The sequence below is a fragment of the Amblyraja radiata genome, chromosome 7 (assembly GCF_010909765.2).
Source record: "Amblyraja radiata isolate CabotCenter1 chromosome 7, sAmbRad1.1.pri, whole genome shotgun sequence".
Taxonomy (NCBI): domain Eukaryota; kingdom Metazoa; phylum Chordata; class Chondrichthyes; order Rajiformes; family Rajidae; genus Amblyraja; species Amblyraja radiata.
Window position 1 is genome coordinate 85708480 of NC_045962.1, and position 22445 is coordinate 85730924.

General features: G+C 47.9%; 1 protein-coding gene across 2 annotated transcripts in view; it reads right to left on the reverse strand.

Moving 5' to 3' along the window:
• Positions 1 to 17096, reverse strand: part of LOC116975590 (sterol 26-hydroxylase, mitochondrial) — a 68970-nt gene extending 51874 nt beyond the window's left edge. For both annotated transcript variants that reach the window (XM_033024891.1, XM_033024892.1), the window contains exon 1: positions 16694 to 17096. In XM_033024891.1, coding sequence (XP_032880782.1) covers positions 16694 to 16945 — 252 coding nt within the window. In that variant the 5' untranslated portion in view covers positions 16946 to 17096. The remainder of the gene's footprint in view (positions 1 to 16693) is intronic.
• Positions 17097 to 22445: the final 5349 nt, after the last annotated feature.

The window sequence follows — 22445 nt, forward strand, 5'->3', positions numbered from 1 at the left end:
GGCAGTGAAGAAAGCTAATGGAAAGTTGGCCTTCATAACAAGAGGATTTCAGTATAGGAGTAAAGAGGTTCTTCTGCAGTTGTATAGGGCTCTGATGAGACCACATCTGGAGTACCTTTCAGGGTCCCTACCTGGTCGGAGAGGCGGCTTTTCTCCGGGCTGCAGCTTCGACCCGTCCTCGCGGCCTACCAGCGGGCCTGGAGCGGCGTTTCCTGTCGGAGACCGCCGGGAACAACATCGCGGAGCTGCGGGTCTGAGGAGCGACCAGCGGCGGCGCCGAACTTTACACCGGGAGCCGGGGATCTCGCGACGAGATCGCCAGTAGTGGAGCTCCAACCGGCGTGGCCTTGTCGGCTTCGGAAGCCGCGGCCTCCAGTAGGGAGGCGGCCGTTCCAGGGTTCCCAAGCCGCTGTGAGGACTCTCCCGACGCCGGAGCAACACCACCCGGCGAGAACGGCCTGGAACATCGGGCCGCCGTAGAGGCAACTGCGGAGGCCTCAATAGGCCCGACTATGGGTGAACTGGGGTTGGGGACTGGACTTTGTGCCTTCCCTCATGGTGGGAGCCATTGTGGGGGGATGTTCTTTGTGTTTAAGACTCTCATTGGTGTTATGTCTGTATTCTTTTTTTATGTGATGCCAAATGGCAAAAAGCATTTCACTTCACTACACCTGGGTGTATGTGAATGTGACTAATAAAATACCTTTGATACCTTTGAGTATTGTGTACAGTTTTGGTCTCCTAATTTGAGGAAGGACATCCTTGTGATTGAGGCAGTGCAGCGTAGGTTCACGAGATTGATCCCTGTGATGGCGGGACTGTCATATGAGGAAAGGTTGAAAAGACTAGGCTTGTATTCATTGGAGTTTAGAAGGATGAGGGGGTATCTTATAGAAACATATAAAATTATAAAAGGACTGAACAAGCTAGATGCAGGAAAAATGTTCCCAATGTTGGGTGAGTCCAGAACCAGGGGCCACAGTCTTAGAATAAATGGGAGGTCCTTTAAGAATGAGGTGAGAAAAACCTTTTTCACCCAGAGAGTTGTGAATTTGTGGAATTCCCTGCCACAGAGGGCAGTGGAGGCCAAATCACTGGGTGGATTTAAGAGAGAGTTAGATAGAGCTCTAGGGGCTAGTGGAGTCAAGGGATATGGGGAGAAGGCAGGCACGGGTTATTGATAGGGGACGATCAACCATGATCACAATGAATGGCGGTGCTGGCTCGAAGGGCCGAATGGCCTCCACCTGCAACTGTTTTCTATGTTTCTATGTTTCTATGTTTTCTATGGTCTAATTCCACCCCAAGCACATATGAACTTATCCTGTATCTGTACACTGTGGACGATGTGGTTGTAATCATGTGTAGTCTTCCCGCTGACTGGATAGCACACAACAAAAAAGCTTCTCACTGAACCTCTGTAAATGTGACAATAATAAACTAAACTAAACATTCTTGCTATTGAGGGAGTGCAGCGTAGGTTCACCAGGTTAATTCCCGGGATGGCGGGACTGTCATATGCTGAGGGAACGGAGCGGCCGGGCTTGTACACTCTGGAGTTTAGGATGAGCAGGGACCTTATTCAAACATAAGATTATTAAGGGTTTGGACATGCTAGAGGCAGGAAACATGTTCCCGATGTTGGGGGGGTCCAGAACCAGGGGCCACAGTTTAAGAATAAAGGGTAAGCCATTTAGAACGGAGACGAGGAAATGCTTTTTCTCACAGAGAGTTGTGAGTCTGTGGAATTCTCTGCCTCAGAGGGCGGTGGAAGCCGGTTCTCTGGATACTTTCAAGAGAGAGCTAGATAGGGCTCTTAAAGATAGCGGAGACAGGGGATATGGGGAGAAGGCAGGAACGGGGTACTGATTGGGGATGATCAGCCATGATCACATTGAATGGCAGTGCTGGCTCGAAGGGCCGAATGGCCTACTCCTGCATCTATTGTCTATTAACCCTTTTTTAACTTTCATACTTACTTGGAGGACTGAGAAGGAGAATGTGCTGCTGGTTTCGATAGCAAGGACTTGTTTTGGCATGCAATATTTTGCAATATGCTGCCAATTTTAGTTGGCATCTTGGCCTACTCCTAGAGCTAGATAAAAGAGTCAAAGGACATGGGGAGAAGGCAGGAACGGAGTACTGATTGGGGTTGATCAGCCATGATCACATTGAATGGCGGTGCTGGCTCGAGGGGCCAAATGGCCTACTCCTGCACCTATTGGACCCTATGGACCCTGCATCCACTCCTTCCCATTCACTACTTCACACCTACTTAAGGCAAGACTCCAGTATGAAAACACTGGACCATTTCCCACCCCAACCAACACTTCACACCCACTCACAGCCTGACCTCAGTCTGCGAAGACTGGGCCCTTCTACACCCACCCCCCTCCAATCACCACTTCACACCCAATAACCCACACCCTCTGTGCAGCACAACATCACTTATCAACAATAAAAATAGAGGAGGTGGAGAGGCTTTCAGACGACAAAAAAGCCGGAAATCTCCAGGACCAGACAATGTTTCCCCCTCTACTCTTAAACTCTATGCCAAACAGCCGGCACCAGTCTATACAGATATTTTTAACCAGTCCCTGCAAACATGTACTATCCCTGCCTGCTTCAAAGTCTCCACTATTTCCCTGTCCCCAAAAAGGTAAGGATTACTTGTCTTAATGACTACAGGCCTGTCGCGCTGACCTCTGTAGTCATGAAGACACTCGAAAGGCTTGTGCTGGCCAAGCTGAAAAATATCACAAACCCCCTGCTGGACCCTCTGCAGTTTGCATATCGGGCCAATAGATCTGTGGATGATGCAGTCAACCTGGGCCTGCACTTCATCCCACAGCACCTAGACCACCAGGGGACCTATGCGAGGATCCTGTTTGTTGATTTTAGCTCTGCATTCAACACCATTGTGCCAGAGCTACTACACTCCAAACTTTCCGAGTTGACTGTGCCTGAACCCCTCTGTCAGTGGAACTTCCTGACAGACAGGAAGCAGCATGTGAGGCTGGGAAAGCACATCTTGGACCCGCAAATGCTCAGCATAGGAGCACCGCACTCTCACTACACCAATGACTGCACCTCCACAGATACCTCTGTCAAACTTCTCAGGTTTGCGGACGAAACAACCCTGATTGGACTGATCCAGGATGGGGAGGAATCTGCCTACAGACAGGAAGTGTCACAGCTGGGGTCCTGGTGCCGTAGCAACAACCTGGAGCTCAATGCTCTTAAGACAGTGGAATTGATTGTAGACTTTAGGAGAGCACCCCCTCCCCTCACCCCACTCACCATCAACAACAACACAGTCACATCTGTGGAGTTTTTTAAGTCCCTGGGAACCATCATCTCCAAGGACCTTAAGTGGGGGGCTACCATCGACTCCACAGTCAAAAAGGCACAACAGAGGATGTACTTCCTACGGCAGCTGAGGAAGCACAATCTGCCACAGGCAACGATGATCCAATTCTACACGGCCATCGTAGAGTCTGTTCTCACCATCTCCATCATGGTCTGGTTTGGCTCAGCCACCAAGCACGACACCTGGAGGCTGCAGCGAATCGTCCGATCAGCAGAGAAGGTTATTGGCTGCAATCTTCCCTCCATTGATGAACTGTACACTGCAAGGGCCAGGAAGCAAGCGGGCAAGATCATCTCTGACCCCTCTCACCCTGGCCACAAACTCTTTGAATCACTTCCCTCTGGACAATCCCATTTGACAAGAGATTAGTGTGCAAAATTAGAGCACATGGTATTGGGGGTAGGGTATTGACATGGATAGAGAACTGATTGGCAGACAGGAAGCAAAGAATAGGAATTAACGGGTCCTTTTCAGAATGGCAGGCAGTGGCTAATGGGGTGCCGCAAGGCTCGGTGCTGGGACCCCAGTTATTTATATATTAATGATTTTGACAAGGGAATTAAATGTGACATCTCCAAGTTTGCGGGTGACACAAAGTTGGATGGCAGTGTGTGAGCTGCGCGGAGAATGCTATGAGGCTGCAGGGTGACTTGGATAGGTTGGGTGAGTGGGCAATTGCAGTACAATGTCAATAAATGTGAGGTTATCCACTTTGTAAGTAAGTAAGTTTATTGGCCAAGTATTCACATACAAGGAATTTGCCTTGGTGCTCCGCCCACAAGTAACAACATGACATACAATGACAGTTACGAATGACTCAGAAAACACTAAACATTCATAATAATAAAACATTAATGATAAAACACCATTGATCAAGCATGTGAACCAACAAAATACCAGATCAAAGGGAGGCTACAGATTTTTGGCTGTTGAGTAGAGCAACTACTCGTGGATAAAAATTGTTTTTATGTCTGGCTGTGGCAGCTTTGACAGTCCGGAGTCGCCTTCCAGAGGGAAGAACAGGAAGGCAGATTATTTAGTGGCAAGAACAGGAAGGCAGATTATCTTATTTTAATGGTGTCAGATTAAGAAAAGGGGAGGTGCAACGAGACCTGGGTGGCCTTGTACATCAGTCACTGAAAGTAAGCATGGAGGTACAGCAGGCAGTAAAGAAAGCTAATGGCATGTTGGCCTTCATTGCGAGAAGATTTGAGTTTAGGAGCAAGGAGGTCCTACTGCAGTTGTACAGGACTCTGGTGAGACCCCACCTGGACTATTGTCTGCAATTTTGGTCTCCTAATTTGAGGAAGGACATTATTGCTATTGAGAGAGTGCAGCCTGGGTTCACCAGGTTAATTCCCAATATGGCAGGACTGGCATATAATGAAAGAATGGGTTTCCTAGATGTTTATTCACTGTAATCTGAGGAAGGACATTATTGCCATAGAGGGAGTGCAGAGAAGGTTCATCAGACTGATTCCTGGGATGTCAGGACTGTCTTATGAAGAAAGACTGGATAGACTTGGTTTATACTCTCTAGAATTTAGGAGATTGAGAGGGGATCTTATAGAAACTTACAAAATTCTTAAGGGGTTGGACAGGCTAGATGCAGGAAGATTGCTCCTGATGTTGGGGAAGTCCAGGACAAGGGGTCACAGTTTAAGGATAAGGGGGAAATCCTTTAAAACCGAGATGAGAATAACTTTTTTCACACAGAGAGTGGTGAATCTCTGGAATTCTCTGCCACAGAGGGTAGTCGAGGCCAGTTCATTGGCTATATTTAAGAGGGAGTTAGATGTGGCCCTTGTGGCTAAGGGGATCAGAGGGTATGGAGAGAAAGCAGGTACGGGATACTGAGTTGGATGATCAGCCATGATCATATTGAATGGCGGTGCAGGCTCGAAGGGCCGAATGGCCTACTCCTGCACCTAATTTCTATGTTTCTATGTTTCTATGTAATTTAGGATGAGAGGTTATCTTATAGAAACATATAAAATTCTTAAAGGATTGGACAGGCTGCTGCAGGAAAAATTTTCCCGATGTTGGGGTCACTGTGTAAGAATAAGGGGTAGGCCATTTGGGATTGAGATGAGGAAATACATTTTCATCCAGAGAGTTGTGAAACTGTGGAATTTTCTGCCACAGGAGGCAGTGGAGGCCAATTCACTGGATGTTTTCAAGAGAGAGTTAAGATTTAGCTCTTTGGGCTAACGGAATCAAGGGATATGGGGAAAAAGCAGGAATGGGGTACTGATTTTAGATGATCAGCCATCATCATATTGAATGGCAGTGCTGGCTTGAAGGGCCGAATGGCCTACTCCTGCACCTATTTTTCTGTTTCTGTTTCTGGAAGGCGACTCCGGACTGTCAAAGCTGCCACAGCCAGACATAAAAACAGTTTTTATCCACGAGTAGTTGCTCTACTCAACAGCCAAAAATCTGTAGCCTCCCTTTGATCTGGTATTTTGTTGGTTCACATGCTTGATCAATGGTGTTTTATCATTAATGTTTTATTATTATGAATGTTTAGTGTTTTCTGAGTCATTCGTAACTGTCACTGTATGTCATGTTGTTACTTGTGGGCGCAGCACCAAGGCAAATTCCTTGTATGTGAATACTTGGCCAATAAACTTACTTACTTACTTGTCTATTGTCTATAAACCTTTCTTATCCAAGTGTCCCTGAAATGCCCAACCCATCAAAGATGACGAACCAAATTGATCGGTTCATTTGGCCTGGCAGAAGTCTTATCTGCAGGCTTGAGATCTGGGTCAAATTCCCCGACAAGGAAGGTGGGTTTGAAATATTTCAACGCCTCCACAAAAGCAGATTTACGAGGGTGTTGCCAGGACTCACGGACCTGCGCTATAGGGAGAGATTGAGCAGGCTGGAACGCTATTCCTTGGAGCGCAGGAGGATGAGGAATTGTTCTTATAGAGGTGTACAAAATCATGAGAGGAATAGATCGGGTAGACGCACAGAGGCTCGTGTCCAGAGTAGGGGCATCGAGAACCAGGGGACATAGGTTCACGGCAAGGGGAGAAAGATTAACAGGAAACTGAGGGGTAACTTTTTCACACAAAAGGTAGTAAGGTGTATGGAACGAACTGCCAGAGGAAGTAGTTGAGGCAGGGACTATCACATTTAAGAAACAATTAGACAGGTACATGGATAGGACAGGTTTCGAGCAATTTGGGCCAAATGCAGGTAGGTGGGACTAGTGTAGGTGGGGCATGTTGGTCAGTGTGGGCATGTTGGGCCAAAGGGGCCTTTTTCGCAAGTTCACAAGTTATAGGAGTAGAATTAGGCCATTCGGCCCATCGAGTCCACTCCGCCATTCAATTATGGCTGATCTCTGCCTCCGAATTCTATTTTCCTGCCTTCTCCCCATAACCCTTGACACCCATTGTAATCAAGGACTTGTCTTCCTCTGCCTTAAAATTATCCACTGACTCTGCAACCCTCTGTGGCAATGTGTTCCACAGATTAACTACCCTCTGACTAAAGAAGTTCCTCCTCACCTCTTTTCTGAAAGAGCGCCCTTTAATTCTGAGGCCATGACCTCTGGTCCTAGACTCTCCCACCAGTGGAAACATCCTCTCCACATCCACTCAATCTCTGCCTTTCGTTATTCTGTAAGTTTCAATGAGGTCCCCCCTCAACCTTCTAAACTACAGCAAGTGGAGGGCCAGTGCTGTGAAACGCTCCTCATACGCTAATGCTGTACGCTTCAACACTGTACGATTCAAGATTCAAGAGAGTTTATTGTCATGTGTCCCTGATAGGACCATGAAATTCTTGCTTTGCTTCAGCACAACAGAATATAGGCATGAATACAGAACAGATCAGTGTGTCCATATACCATTATATAAATATATACACACATTAATAAATAAACTGATAAAGTGCAAATAAACAGAAATAGTCTATTAATGTTCAGAGTTTTGTCCGAGCCGAGTTTAATAGCCTGATGGCTGTGGGGAAGTAGCTATTCCTGAACCTGGTCGTTGCAGTCTTCAGGCTCCTGTACCTTCTACCTGATGAGTGTGTTGCCAGGATGGTGTGGGTCCTTGATGATGCTGCCAGCCTTTTTGAGGCAGCGACTGCGATAGATCCCCTCGATGGAAGGGAGGTCAGAGCCGATGATGGACTGGGCAGTGTTTACTACTTTTCCGCTCCAGGGCGCTCAAGTTGCCGAACCAAGCCACGATGCAACCGGTCAGCATGCTCTCTACTGTGCACATGTAGAAGTTAGAGAGAGTCCTCCTTGACAAACCGACACTCCGTAATCTTCTCAGGAAGTAGAGGCGCGGATGTGCTTTATTAATAATTGCATCAGTGTTCTCGGACCAGGAAAGATCCTCAGAGATGTGCACGCCCAGGAAATTGAAGCTCTTGACCCTTTCAACCATCGACCTGTTGATATAAACAGGACTGTGGGTCCCCATCCTACTCCTTCCAAAGTCCACAATCAGTTCCTTATTTTTGTTGAGGGCCAGGTTATTGCGCTGGCACCATATGGACAGTCGCTCGATCTCTCTTCTATACTCTGACTCATCCCCATCAGTGATACGTCCCACAACAGTGGTGTCGACAGCGAACTTGATGATGGAGTTCGCACTGTGATCGGCTACGCAGTCATGAGTATAGAGTGAGTACAGCAGGGGGCTGAGCACGCAGCCTTGAGGTGCTCCCGTGCTGATTGTTATCGAGTCTGACACATTTCCACCAATACGAACAGACTGTGGTCTGTGAATGAGGAAGTCGAGGATCCAATTGCAGAGGGATGCGCAGAGACCCAGTTCTGCGAGTTTGGTAACCAGCTTGGAGGGGATGATTGTGTTAAATGCCGAGCTAGAGTCAATGAATAACAGCCTGACATATGAGCTTTTGTTGTCCAAGTGGTCCAGAGCGGAGTGGAGGGCCAGCGAGATCGCATCCGCCGTTGATCTGTTGTGGCGGTAAGCGAACTGCTGTGGGTCCAGGTTTTTGTTGAGGTAGGAGTTGATTTGCGCCATGATCAACCTTTCAAAGCATTTCATCACCACCGGCGTTAGTGCCACTGGTCGATAGTCATTGAGGCAAGTCACCTTACTCTTCTTGGGCACTGGTATAATTGATGCCCTTTTAAAGCAGGTGGGAACCTCAGACCTCAGAAGTGAGAGGTTGAAAATGTCCGTAAAAACTCCCGCCAGTTGGTCCGCACAGGTTTTTAGAACACGATTGGGTATACCATCAGGTCCAGGCGCTTTTCGAGGGTTCACCCCTCTGCAGGATTTCCTGACCTCTGTGACTGAGACTGAAATACCATCACAGCGAATGGGGGCTTGGGAAGCCACATCAGTGTTCTCCCTATCAAAGCGTGCGTAAAACGCATTGAGCTCGTCAAGGAGTGATGTTTCGCCGACATTCGAGCTGCCTCCCAATTTCGCCTTGTAGGAGGTGATTGCATTCAGGCCCCGCCACAGCTGCCGAACATCTGTCTCATCCTCCAGTTTGGAGCAGAAGTCCCTTTTGGCCTTTTTGATGGCCTTATCAAGGTCGTATCTGGACTTCTTATAGACCACTGTATCATCAGACATGAATGCCCTGTGTCTGGTCTTCAGAAGAGTGCGGATCTCAAAGTTCATCCAAGGTTCTGATTGGGAAACACTCGGAAGGTTTTTGTAGGGATGCAGCCCTCCACACATTTCTTTATGAAGTCTGTGACGACTGTGGCGTATTCGTTCAAGTCCGTTGCCGAGTCCTTGAACATTGCCCAGTCCACAGACTCCAAACAGTCCTGTAGGTGTTCCTGTGTTCCTCTGCCACCCCCCCACCCAACCAGCTCTGTACTGTCCTCACCTCATCCTTCTAAACTCCAGTGAATATAAGCCTAGTCTTTTCAATCTTTCCTCATATGACAGTCCTGCCATCCCAGGGATCAATCTCGTGAACCTACGCTGCACTGCCTCAATCACAAGGATGTCCTTCCTCAAATTAGGAGACCAAAACAGTACACAATACTCCAGATGTGGTCTCACCAGAGCCCTATACAACTGCAGAAGAACCTCTCTACTCCTATACTGAAATCCTCTTGTTATGAAGGCCAACATTCCATTAGCTTTCTTCACTGCCTTGTTTTAACCAGCTCATGCATGTCTTGTGATGTGGGAATAATCTGCAGCAGCCATATAGTCACAGAATGGATATGCGATTGGATCCTGAATTTTCTGACGGAGCGACCGCAGGCAGTGAGACTGGGCCCGCACCTGTCCTCCACTATCACCCTGAGCACCGGCACACCACAGGGCTGTGTACTGAGCCCCATGCTCTACTCCCTCTTCACACACGACTGTGTTCCTGCATTCGACACCAACACCATCGTCAAGTTTGCAGACGACACAACAGTGATTGGGCTGATCACCAACGGTGATGAAACAAAATACAGAGCGGAGGTGCAGAACCTGGCGGACTGGTGCGCATGTAACAACTTGTCACTAAACACCTCCAAGACCAAGGAGCTGATTATTGACTTCAGGAGGTCCCATAATGGAGAATACGCCCCAATCTCTATCTACGGGGACAGTGTGGAGAGAGTGTCCAGCTTTAAGTTTCTGGGCACTCACATTTCAGAAGACCTCACATGGTCCACCAACACCGCTGCGCTGGTCAAGAAGGCACAGCAACGACTGTTCTACCTGAGAACATTAAAAAAGACTGGTCTGCCCCAACAGCTGCTGACAACCTTCTACCGCTGCACGACAGAGAGCATACTAACGTATGGCATCTCTGTGTGGTATCTCAGCTGCACGGAGGTGGAGAGGAGAGCTCTTCAGCGCGTCGTCCACAGAGCGCAGAAGTTTATTGGGACACAGCTACCAGCCTTGGAGGGCATCTACCACACACGGTGCCTCAGGAAGGCCGTCAGCATCCATAAAGACTCCTCACACCCTTGTAATGGACTGTTCGAACTACTTCCCTCCGGCAGACGTTACAAGGCCTTCTACGCCCGAACCTCCAGACTCAGGAACAGCTTCATTCCCAGAGCTATAGCGGCTCTGAACCGGCCATGCTGAGTGCCCCCCACCCCCCATGGACTGTCTCCCTCGGATGGTCACGTCGCACAGACACATCTGCACTTTAGTTTGTTTGAACTGTTTTGACTATTTTAATGTTCTTTTTACAAACCATGTTCTCGGGGTATCTAAATCTAAATTGTATTAGTTATTTAAGTTATAACATCGGATGGAAGCTGCAGACCAAATCTTGTTGCACTTATGTGCAATGACAATAAAATATATTATTATTATTATAAGGAATGTGCAAAATCCACATTGGCAGCACTATGTACAATTGCAGTTGTATAAGACATTGGCAAGGCCAGACTTTGAGTGTTGTGTTTAGTTTTGGTCAGCCGGCTATAGGAAAGATGCCAACTAAAATTGGCGGCATATTGCAAAATATTGCATGCCAAAACAAGTCCTTGCTGTCAAAACCAGCAGCACATTCTCCTTCTCAGTCCTCCAAGTAAGTGTGAAAGCTAAAAAAGGGTTAATAGACAATAGATGCAGGAGGAGGCCATTCGGCCCTTCGAGCCAGCACCGCCATTCAATGTGATCATGGCTGATCATCCCCAATCAGTACCCCGTTCCTGCTTTCTCCCCATAACCCCTTTCGGTCTGAACGAAATTATGTTGCCTGCAGTCATACACAGAATCAATAATAACAAAACATACAATAAACACAACTTAAACATCCACCACAGTGAGTTCACCAAGCACATCCTCACTGTGATGGAGGCAAAGTCTTAGTCTCCGTCTCTTCCCTCCTTGTTCTCCCTCTGTGCTGAGGCGATTGATCCAGGCCGAAGATGCCGTCCTCCAGTCCAGCGGACCTCCGTGGTGTTGTCGCCGCAGCCGGAATGCCGTCTCCGGTCCGAGACGGCCCGCCACAGCATCAGCTCCGGGCAGCCGCCCCCGCTCCAGGCCGCCGCCCCAGCTCCGGGTCCCGCAGTCCCCACTCCGGGACGCCGCCCCAGCTCTGGGTCCCGCAGTCTCCGCTCCGGGTCCCGCAGTCTCCGCTCCGGGTCCCGCAGTCTCCGCTCCGGGTCCCGCAGTCTCCGCTCCGGGTCCCGCAGTCCCCGCTCCGGGTCCCGCAGTCTCCGCTCCGAGCAGCCGCCCCAGCTCCAGGCCGCTGCCCCAGCTCCGGGTCCATCAGTCTCAGCTCCGAGCCCCGCTGCATCAGCTCCAGGCCGCCGCCGAAAGCCAGAAAGCCGCACCAACAAGTCGGGCCACCGCTGCCTTAGCCCCGAAGGCGGCCAGCCTCTCGTTGGTGAGTCCTGGCTGGCTCTGCCTCCGGAGCCTCGGGGTCGGTCGCAGGTTGGAGGCCGCCAGCTCCGCCATTAGGCCTCAGCGCAGACGGGGGCAGAGAAGGGGGATACGACACGAAAAAGTCGCATTCCCCCGAAGGAAGAGAGAGAGAACATGTTTCACCCCCTCTAACACAACCCAACAAACTAAAACTTAACCAAAACAAGACAAAAAAAACAACAGAAAAAAGTAAAAACAGACGGACTGCAGGCGAGCCGCAGCTGTTAACAGCGCCGCCACTTCCGGAAAGCATCCAGAGAACCTGCCTCCACCGCCTTCTGATGCAGAGAATTCCACAGACTCACCACTCTCTGTGAGAAAAAGTGTTTCCTCATCTCCATTCTAAACGGCTTACTCCTTATTTTCAAACTGTGGCCCCTGGTTCTGGACTCCCCCAACATCGGGAACATGTTTCCTGCCTCTAGTGTGTCCAAGCCCTTAACAATCTTATATGTTTCAATGAGATCTCCTCTCATCCTTCTAAACTCCAGAGTGTAGCTGGGAGGAGTGAAGTCAAGTCAAGAGACAAGAGAGTTTATTGTCATGTGTCCCAGATAGGACAATGGAATTCTTACTTTGCTTCAGCACAACAGAACATAGTAGGCATTGACTACAGAACAGATCAGTGTGTCCATATACTGTAATATAAATACATAGACACATGAATAAATAAACTGATATAGTGCAAATAACAGATAATGGTCTATTAATGTTCAGAGATTTGTTTCAGTTGAATTTAATTGCCTGATGGCAGCAGTAGCTATTCCTGAACCTGGTTGTTGCAGTCTTCAGGCTCCTGTACCTTCTACCTGAAGGTAGCAGGGAGATGAGTGTGTGGCCAGGATGGTGTGGGTCCTTGATGATGCTGACAGCCTTTTTGAGGCAGCGACTGCAATAGATCCCCTCGATGGAAGGGAGGTCAGAGCCGATGATGGACTGGGCAGTGTTTACTACTTTTTGTAGTCTTTTCCGCTCCTGGACGCTCAAGTTGCCGAACTAAGCCACGATGCAACCGGTCAGCATGCTCTCTACTGTGCACCTGTAGAAGTTAGAGAGAGTCCTCCTTGACAAACCGACTCTCCGCAATCTTCTCAGGAAGTAGAGACGCTGATGTGCTTTCTTAATAATTGCATCAGTGTTCTCGGACCAGGATAGATCTTCAGTAATATGCACGCCCAGGAATTTGAAGCTCTTGACCCTCTCCACCATTGACCAATTGATATAAACTGGACTGTGGGTCCCCATCCTACTCCTTCCAAAGTCCACAATCAGTTCCTTGGTTTTGCTGGTGTTGAGGGCCAGGTTATTGTGCTGGTACCATTTACATAGAAACATAGAAAATAGGTGCAAGAGTAGGCCATTCGGCCCTTCGAGCCTGCACCGCCATTCAATGGCAGATCATCCAACCCAGTATCCTGTACCTGCCTTCTCTCCATACCCCCTGATCCTTTTAGCCACAAGGGCCACATCTAACCCCCTATTAAATATAGACAATTAACTGGCCTCAACTACTTTCTGTGGCAGAAAATTCCACAGATTCACCACTCTCTGTGAAAAAAATGTTCTCATCTCGGTCCTAAAAGACTTCCCCCTTATCCTTAAACTGTGACCCCCTTGTTCTGGAGAACAAGTTGTTCCCTTGTTTTGTCAAATCGGTCAATCTCACTTCTATACTCTAACTCATCCCGATCAGTGATGCGTCCCACAATAGTGGTGTCATCATTATGAGAGTGTTGTCAGGACACAAGGACTTAAGCTATGGGGAGAGGTTGAGGAAGACAGGGCTTTATTCCTTGGAGTGCAGGAGGTCGAGGGGTGATCATATGGAGGTGCATAAGACCATGAGAGGAATAGATAGAGTAAAAGCACAGTCTTTTACCCAGAGTACACCCCAGCGGTATGAACATTGACTTCACCAATTTTAGGTAGTCCTTGCTTTCTCCCTCTTTCCCCTCCCCTTCCCAGCTCTCCATCAAGCCTAGTGTCTCTGCCTCCTCCTGCCTTTTTCCTTCCTTCCTTCAAGAGAGAGAGAGAGCTAGATAGGGCTCTTAAAAATAGCAGAGTCTGGGGATATGGGGAGAAGGCAGGAACGGGGTACTGATTGGGGATGATCAGCCTTGATCACATTGAATGGCGGTGCTGGGTACAAATAGCCTGCTCCTGCACCTATTGTCTATAGTCTATTATTGAGAAGGATGCTAGCCAAATGCGGGCAGGTGGAACTAGTGCAGAAGAGTCATGTTGCTCAGCATGGGGAAGTTGTGCCGAAGGGCCTGTCTCCCCGCTGTAAGCCCCTGTGATTCTAAGTGGGTAACGCAACAGTTAATGTGCTGGATATACTTGGGACAAATAGAAATTCAAAACACGTGATCAAAGCCACAGGAGGAGAATGGGGAACTTAAGTTCAATGAACTGAACAAAGCAGGAATTTAAACCGCTTGTCGTTCACAAAGGCATACGGTTCACTTATGTGTTTTTAAGTGCGTAATCTGCAAAACGTAACTAGTTTGAATCATATTTGACTCTGAGCTCACATAAGGTTTGGTGCTGTACTATGATAAATTAATGAACCATTCTATCAACAACTAGAGAATGGTCCTGAGCTACTATCTACCTCGCTGGAGACCCTCGGACTATCTTTAATCGGACCTTATCTTGCACTAAACGCCATTCCCTTTATCATGTATCTGTACACTGTGGACGGCTCGATTTCCTATACAAACTTACAAAATTCTCAAGGGGTTGGACAGGCTAGATGCAGGAAGATTGTTCCCGATGTTGGGGAAGTCCAGAACACGGGGTCACAGTTTAAGGATAAGGGGGAGGTATTTTAGGACCGAGATGAGAAAAACATTTTTCACACAGAGAGTGCTGAATCTGTGAAATTCTCTGCCACAGAAGGTAGTTGAGGCCACAGTTCATTGGCTACATTTAAGAGGGAGTTAGATGTGGCCCTTGTGGCTAAAGGGATCAGGGGGTATGGAGAGAAGGCAGGTACAGGATACCGAATTGGATGATCAGCCATGATCATATTGAATGGCGGTGCAGGCTCGAAGGGCCGAATGCCTACTCCTGCACCTATTTTCTATGTTTCTATGTATTCGTGTGTAGTCTTTCAGCTGACTGGTTAGCATGCAACAAAAGCTTTACACTGTTCCTCGGTACACGTGACAATAAACTAAACTCAACAATGCCAGTAATAAGTTTGATTCTGAAAAGGCACAGCATGTGACCAGAGTCCAAGACCGATTAAGGACAGGGCAATGAATGTCTTCACCAGCGACGGCCAACAATAAATAAAAAAAGTAACCATTTTGGAGGACTGGGGGCACCATTGTGAAGCAGTGGATAATGTGGCTATCCCACTTGAGATCACTCCTTCCCAAGCCAACCATCTTACCCAAGGTCATTAGTTTACCAGCCCTGATCTCTCCTGGTCTTTTCTTGCCGCCAACTCTTTCCCCCACCGAAGAGAGACGCAAAATGCCGGAGTAACTCAGCGGGACGGGCAGGCAGCATCTCTGGAGAGAAGGAATGGGTGACGTTTCTGAAGAAGGGTCTCCACCTGAAACCTCACCCATTCCTACTATCCAGAGATGCTGCTTGTCTCGCTGAGTTACTCCAGCATTTTGTGTCTATCTTCGATGTAAACCAGCATCTGCAGTTCCTTCCAGCTCTTTCCGCCCCCCCCCACCCCATAACCCTCCAGTTTGTCTGAAGAAGGGTCCAGACCCGAAACCTCCACCTGTCTATTCTTCTCCAGAGATGCAGCCTGACCCGCTGAGTTACTCCAGCACTTTTGCTGTCTATCCTTGAGATTGCAATCCGTGGTTTGGACGGGTTGGCCAGTGGGGGGAAAGTTTGTGTAACAAGGAACTGCAGATGGTGGTTTAATCCGATGATAGACACAAGATGCTGTAGTAACTCAGCGGGTCAGGCAGCATCTGTGGAGAACATGGATAGGTGACGTTTCACAGAGTGCTGGAGTAACTCAGCGGGTCAGGCAGCATCCCTGGAGAAGAAAAGATAGGTGGAGGTTTCGGGTCAGGACTCATTAGTTTAGTTTAGTTCAACATAGTTTAGTTTAGTTGAGGATGGAACTGCAGGTGCTGGTTTAAACCGAAGATAGACAGACACAAAAATGCTGGAGAAACTCAGCGGGTGCAGCAGCATCTATGGAGCGAAGGAAATAGTCAACGTTTCGGGCCGAAACCCTTCTTCAGACTGAAGTCGCTGGCAGTCTGCTGAAAAATCGCCTAAGTGGGACAGGCCCATTACACTCTAAACTCAAAATTAAGTTACCTGAACTACTTCCCTACCTGTTTGATGACTCTTGGACTTTCCTTGATCGGACTTTGCTGGCTTTACCTTGCACTAAACATTATACTGGAAAGACTGGATAGACTCGGCTTGTACTCGCTAGAATTTAGAAGATTGAGGGGGGGATCTTACAGAAACATACAAAATTCTTAAGGGGTTGGACGAGCTAGATGCAGGAAGATTGTTCCCGATGTTGGGGAAGTCCAGAACAAGGGGTCACAGTTTAAGGATAAGGGGGAAGTCTTTTATGAGGAACACATTTTTCACACAGAGAGTGGTGAATCTCAGGAATTCTCTGCCACAGAAGGTAGTTGAGGCCAGTTCATTGGCTATATTTAAGAGGGAGTTAGATGTGGCCCTTGTGGCTAAAGGGATCAGGGGGTATGGAGAGAAGGCAGGTACAGGAGACTGAGTTGGATGATCAGCCATGATCATATTGAATGTCGGTGCAGGCTCGAAGGGCCGAATGGCCTACCCCTGCACCTATTTTCTGTTTCTATACTGTACTCTAAACTGTACTCTACTCGAAGGTAGACAAAAATGCTGGGGAAACTCAGCGGGTGCAGCAGCATCTATGGAGCGAAGGAAATAGGCGACGTTTCGGGCCGAACCCCAACCCTTCTTCAGACGTTGGGTCAGTTAAAGTCTGTACCTGGAGTTCGTGTGTCTTCTCGTAGTAGCCCTTCAAGACATACCAGTAGATGTTCCGGAGAAGCCCGCAACCCGGAATGTCCCGAGTGGTTTTCAACGCCAAGGGAGGTGGCTGTTGTTCGGCGTCGATCCCGAGATCCACTGCGGACCTGGCGTCCGATTTGGACCGGGGAAAGGGGGAGAAAACCCGGACCGCGGACAGCAACCGGCTCCCAATCGGCACGGAGCGGGTTAGGGAGCGGGTTAGGGACATGGTTACAACAAGGTGGGGGACCGCTCACTCTAATCCCGCACAGCTCGATCTCCCCACACAGACAGACACACACACACAGCAACAGCAGTGAACAAAATAACTTCCAGCAAATGGCGAGTCAACAGATCGCACCAGGGAGATTTCAAACACTCCACCCCCTTTAGCCGCTGTAACCTCGGCCCCTTTTTCACCGTTTAAAGCCCGACTGAAACTGCAGCAGGAGGTCACCTAACTTTCAGCACCTAAGTTACAGAGAAAGGTTCAACAAGTTAGGTCTTTATTCTTTGGAGCGCAGAAGGTTAAGGGGGGAGACTTGATAGAGGTCTTTAAAAATGATGAGAGGGATAGACAGAGTTGACGTGGATAAGCTTTTCCCCCCATTGAGAGTAGGGAAGTTTCAAACAAGAGGACATGATTTGAGAATTAAGGGACAGAAGTTTAAGGGTAACATGAGGGGGAACTTCTTTACTCAGAGAGTGGTAGCTGTGGGGAACGAGCTTCCAGTGGAAATGGTGCAGGCAGGTTCGATTTTATCATTTAAAAATAAATTGGATAGGTATATGGACGGGAAAGGAATGGAGGCTTATATAAAACTGTTTTTATGTCTGGCTGTGGCAGCTTTGACAGTCCAGAGTCGCCTTCCAGAAACAGAAACAGAAAAATAGGTGCAGGAGTAGGCCATTCAGCCCTTCGAGCCTGCACCAGCATTCAATATGATCATAGCTGATCATCCAACTCAGTATCCCGTACCTGCCTTCTCTCCATACCCCCTGATCCCCTTAGCCACAGGGACCACATCTAACTCCCTCTTAAATATAGCCAATGAACTGGCCTCAACTACCTTCTGTGGCAGAGAATTCCACAGATTCACCACTGTGTGAAAAATGTTTTTCTCATCTCGGTCCTAAATGACTCCCCCCTTATCCTTAAACTGTGACCCCTTGTTCTGGACTTCCCCAACATCGGGAACAATCTTCCTGCATACAATACAATACAATACAATTCAATTTATTGTCATTTGGACCCCTTGAGGTCCAAACGAAATGACGTTTCTGCAGCCATACATTACAAACAAATAGACCCGAGACACAACATAATTTACATAAACATCCATCACATTGCTGTGATGGAAGGCCAAAAAAACTTATCTCTCCACTGCACTCTCCCCCCCGATGTCAGAGTCAAAGTCAAAGCCCCCGGCAGCGATGGCGATTGTCCCGCGGCCATTAAAGGCACGCCGGGTGATGCAAGACCGCACACCGGGTCTTGATGTTAGAGCCCCCGGCGGGCGCTCGCAGTCCAGCGGCCATTCCAAGCCGCGCGGGGCGGTGCTGTAAGGCCCCGCTCCAGGTGCTCTTCAACCCCGCAACTCGGGCGGGAGAAGTCGCCGTTGCGGAAGCCCTGAAAAGCGGTCTCCCTCCAGGGACCCGCGGGCTCCCGGTGCCGCCCGCCAAACCCGCAGTTGCAGCCACCGAATCTCCGAGGGTCGGGTCGCAGCAGCGTCCACCACAGCTCCACCCGCTCTGGACTCGGCCAGCTCCGCGACGGTGAGGTGAGTAGTCGGCACCACAGCCCCCGGTCTTCCTGTTGGAGGCCGCTCCTCGTTGCAGCCCCAACGACAACGGAGACCCGACAAAGAAAAGGTCGGGTCTCCCGTGCAGGGAGAGATTTAAAAGTTACCCCCCACACCACCCCACCCCCCCACACACATACCCCAACAAAAATAACAAAAACTACATAAAAACATAAGACATAAAATAATAAAAACGCAGACGGACTGCAGAGGCCGCTGCTGACGAAAGTCGCGCCGCCCACTGTGCATCTAGCCTGTCCAACCCTGAGTTGGATGATCAGCCATGATCATATTGAATGGCGGTGCAGGCTCGAAGGGCCGAATGGCCTACTCCTGCACCTATTTTCTATGTTTCTATGTCTATGTTTCTATGTAACCCCTCAAGAATTTTGTAAGTTTCTATAAGATTCCCCCCTCAATCTTCTAAATTCTAGCGAGTACAAGCCGAGTCTATCCAGTCTTTCTTCATATGAAAGTCCTGACATCCCAGGAGTCTGGTGAACCTTCTCTGTACTCCCTCTATGGCAAGAATGTCTTTCCTCAGATTAGGAGACAAAAACTGTGGTGAAACTAAGGTGTGAAAACGAGACATCAAAGATGATGGGGTTCTAGGTAGTTAAATGCTAGCTAGGGGCAGGTGACAACGAAGCCTACAGAGATAACATTTCATCAGGAGGACAGTCAGACTGGTCGGAGAACTTGGATGGGAGAGGGATGGAGAGAGAGAGAAAAAGCCTTCTCCCCATAACCCCTGACGCCCGTACTAATGAAGAATCTATCTATCTCTGCCAAAGCTAGCTTCTTCCATCTTCGCTCGGTAGCTAAAATAAAACCATTCCTCCGAGGGGGACCACACCACCCCGTTTCTGGCCTCTCTCCACTGGCTCCCAGTGCAGTTCAGAATCAATTTCAAGATCCTCCTTTAAGTATTCAAAGCCCTTAATGGGCTTTCCCCCACCTACACCCAGAATCTGCTAACCAACCACACCACCTCTAGGTCCCTCAGGTCGGCCGACTTGGGATTACTGACCTTCCCGTAAACTCTAGGCATAAGCTCAGGGGCTACCGCGCTTTTTGCGGTTGCAGCTCCTAGACTGTGGAACAGCATCCATCTTCCCATCAGAACTGCCCCCTTCATCAACTCGTTTTAGTCTAGACTTAAAACATATTTTTACTCACAACGTTTCTTGAGGTCCTCTGAGGGAGCGCTGTATGTAAGTATTTAATGTATGTATTGTTAGATCTATGTACCACTGTTTGTAGCACGTTAGTACCTGCACTGATGTAAAACACTTTGGTCAATGAGAGCTGTTTTTTAAAGTCATTTAAAAACAATTGACTTGACTTGACTAAATTATATCCATTGACTTGGCCTTCACAGCCTACTGTGGCAATGAATTTCACAGATTCACCACCTTCTAAGTAAAGAAATCCCTCCTCATCTCCTGCAGGTACAGCTGGCAGTGAATAAAGCAAATGGCACGTTGGCTTTCATAACAAGAGGAGTTGAGTATATGAGTAAAGAGGTCCTTTTGCAGTTATATAGAGCCCCAGTGAGACCACACCTGGAGTAGTGTGTGCAGTTTTGGTCTCCAAATTTGAAGGAGGACATTCTTGCTATTGAGGGAATGCAGCGTAGGTTCACAAAGTTAATTCCCGGGATGGCGGGACTATCATATGCTGAGAGAATGGAGCGGATGGGCTTGTATACTCTGGAATTTAGGATGAGAGGAAATCTTATTGAAACATATAAGATTACTAGACTGTGGGCTAGTATGGACATTGTGGGCCAAATGGATTCTTGGGCTGGCGGCTCAGTCACTCAAGCCTGCTGTGCTGGCAGCTCACTCACTCACGACTTGTGGGCTGGCAGTTGACTCACGGCTATTCCTTGAAGTTACATTTCAAGCAGGGTGCAAGGCCACCAAATTCAAGTGCAGTTTCTTACCACTTCAAGCAGGGTGCAAGGCCACCAAATTCAAGTGCAGTTTCATACCATTTCAAGCAGGGTGCAAGGCCTCTACAGACAACGAGTCGCGACCTCTCCCTCCTCCATCTTGCAGAGACTGAGCCACGCCCACACTTCTGGGTTTTATAGTCCCTCCCCCTCCCACCAGAAGGGGCTTGGCCTTCATGGCATAATTGACAGGAGGGAGAATCTCAATATTTTTTAAACACTAATAATTCTTTTATTTTTAATCGATGGGAAAAATCCTCGGCACCTGATGAGCGGAGGGGGACTCTGAGTAAGATGGCCATAAATCACAGCCGTACGTGGTAGTGTTTTTTCTAAAATCAATATAAAGCGCAAACAGGAAGTGGTCAAGATTAGACTTTTAATTATATAGAAGGCAAGGCAACTTTAATTAGGCAAGGCAACTTTAATTAGGCAAGGCAACTTTAATTAGGCAAGGCAACTTTAATTAGGCAACACAGCTTTAGCATTTCCAAACCAAAGGCAACACAGCTTTAGCATTTCCAAACCAAAGGCAACACAGCTTTAGCATTTCCAAACAATATTTTCAAACCACATTAAGGGCACTGCCAGGTCAGTAAAACCACTCACAGTTTAGTAGACATGTGTTCAGTGTTATTCACTACTCAGACTGAGAGACGTGACCCTCTCGTCCCCCATCTTGCAGAGGCACTCAACACTTCTGGGTTTATACTCCCGCCGGAAGGGGCGTGGCCTTCAGGAAAGAGAATCTCAACTTTTTTTAAATACTAATATCTCTTTTATTTTACATAGATGGGAAAAATCCTTTGGTCCTGCGCAGCGGAGGGGGACTCTAAGTAAAATGGCCAAACATCACAGCCGTAAGTGGCAGCGTTCTTTCTAAAATCAATATACAGAACAGGAAGTGGTCAAGATCAGACTTTTAGTAATATAGATTAAGGGTTTGGACACGCTAGAGGCAGTAAACGTGTTCCCGATGTTGGGGGAGTCCAGAACCAGAGGCCACAGTTTAAGAATAATGGGTAAGCCATTTAGAATGGAGATGAGGAAATACTTTTTCACACAGAGAGTTGTATGTCTGTGAAATTCTCTGCCTCAGAGGGCGGTGGAGGCCGGTTCTCTGGATGCTTTCAAGAGAGTTAGATAGGGCACTTAAAGATAGCAGAGTCAAGGGATATGGAGAGAAGGCAGGAATGGGGTACTGATTGTGGATGATCAGCCATGATCATATTGAATGGCAGTGCTGGCTCGAAGGGTCGAATGGCCTACTCCCTACTCCCACACCTATTGTCTATTGTTTATTATGTTACTTTTTCTTGTAAAGTCTAGTAAATTTTATTCAATTACTGTATTTTTGGGAGGCGAGATGAGTTGTGAATTGGGCATGGGCGAATTTCAGTTACCCTAACACTGGGTCACCTGTACTGTGATCTTTAGCTCCCCAAAGCTGGCTCGCCCATTCAATCTCTCCTCCAGGGATAGGCTAGGTTTAACAGGGCATGGGCAGTGTGATGTATCTTCTATATCTATCTATATTACTAAAACTCTGTTCTTGACCGGTTTTGGCGATCTGTGCTGCAATTTCCGAGAGAACGCCGCCACCTAGGAGGCTGCAAAAAGTGTCTCTATTGGTTCTAAAGCTTGCAAAAAATGTCTATTGGTTCTAAAATGCTTGCAAAAAAATGTCTATTGGTTCTAAAATGCTTGCAAAAAATGTCTTTTGGTTCTAAAGCTTGCAAAAAAAATGTCTATTGGTTCAAAAGCTTGCAAAAAATGTCTATTGGTTCTAAAGCTTGCAAACAAATGTCTATTGGTTCTAAAGCTTGCAAAAAAATGTCTCTATTGGTACTAAAGCTTGCAAAAAAAGTCTCTATTGGTTCCAAAGCTTGTAAAAATATGTCTATTGGTTCTAAAGCTTGCAAAAAGTGTCTCTATTGGTTCCAAAGCTTGCATAAAAATGTCTATTGGTT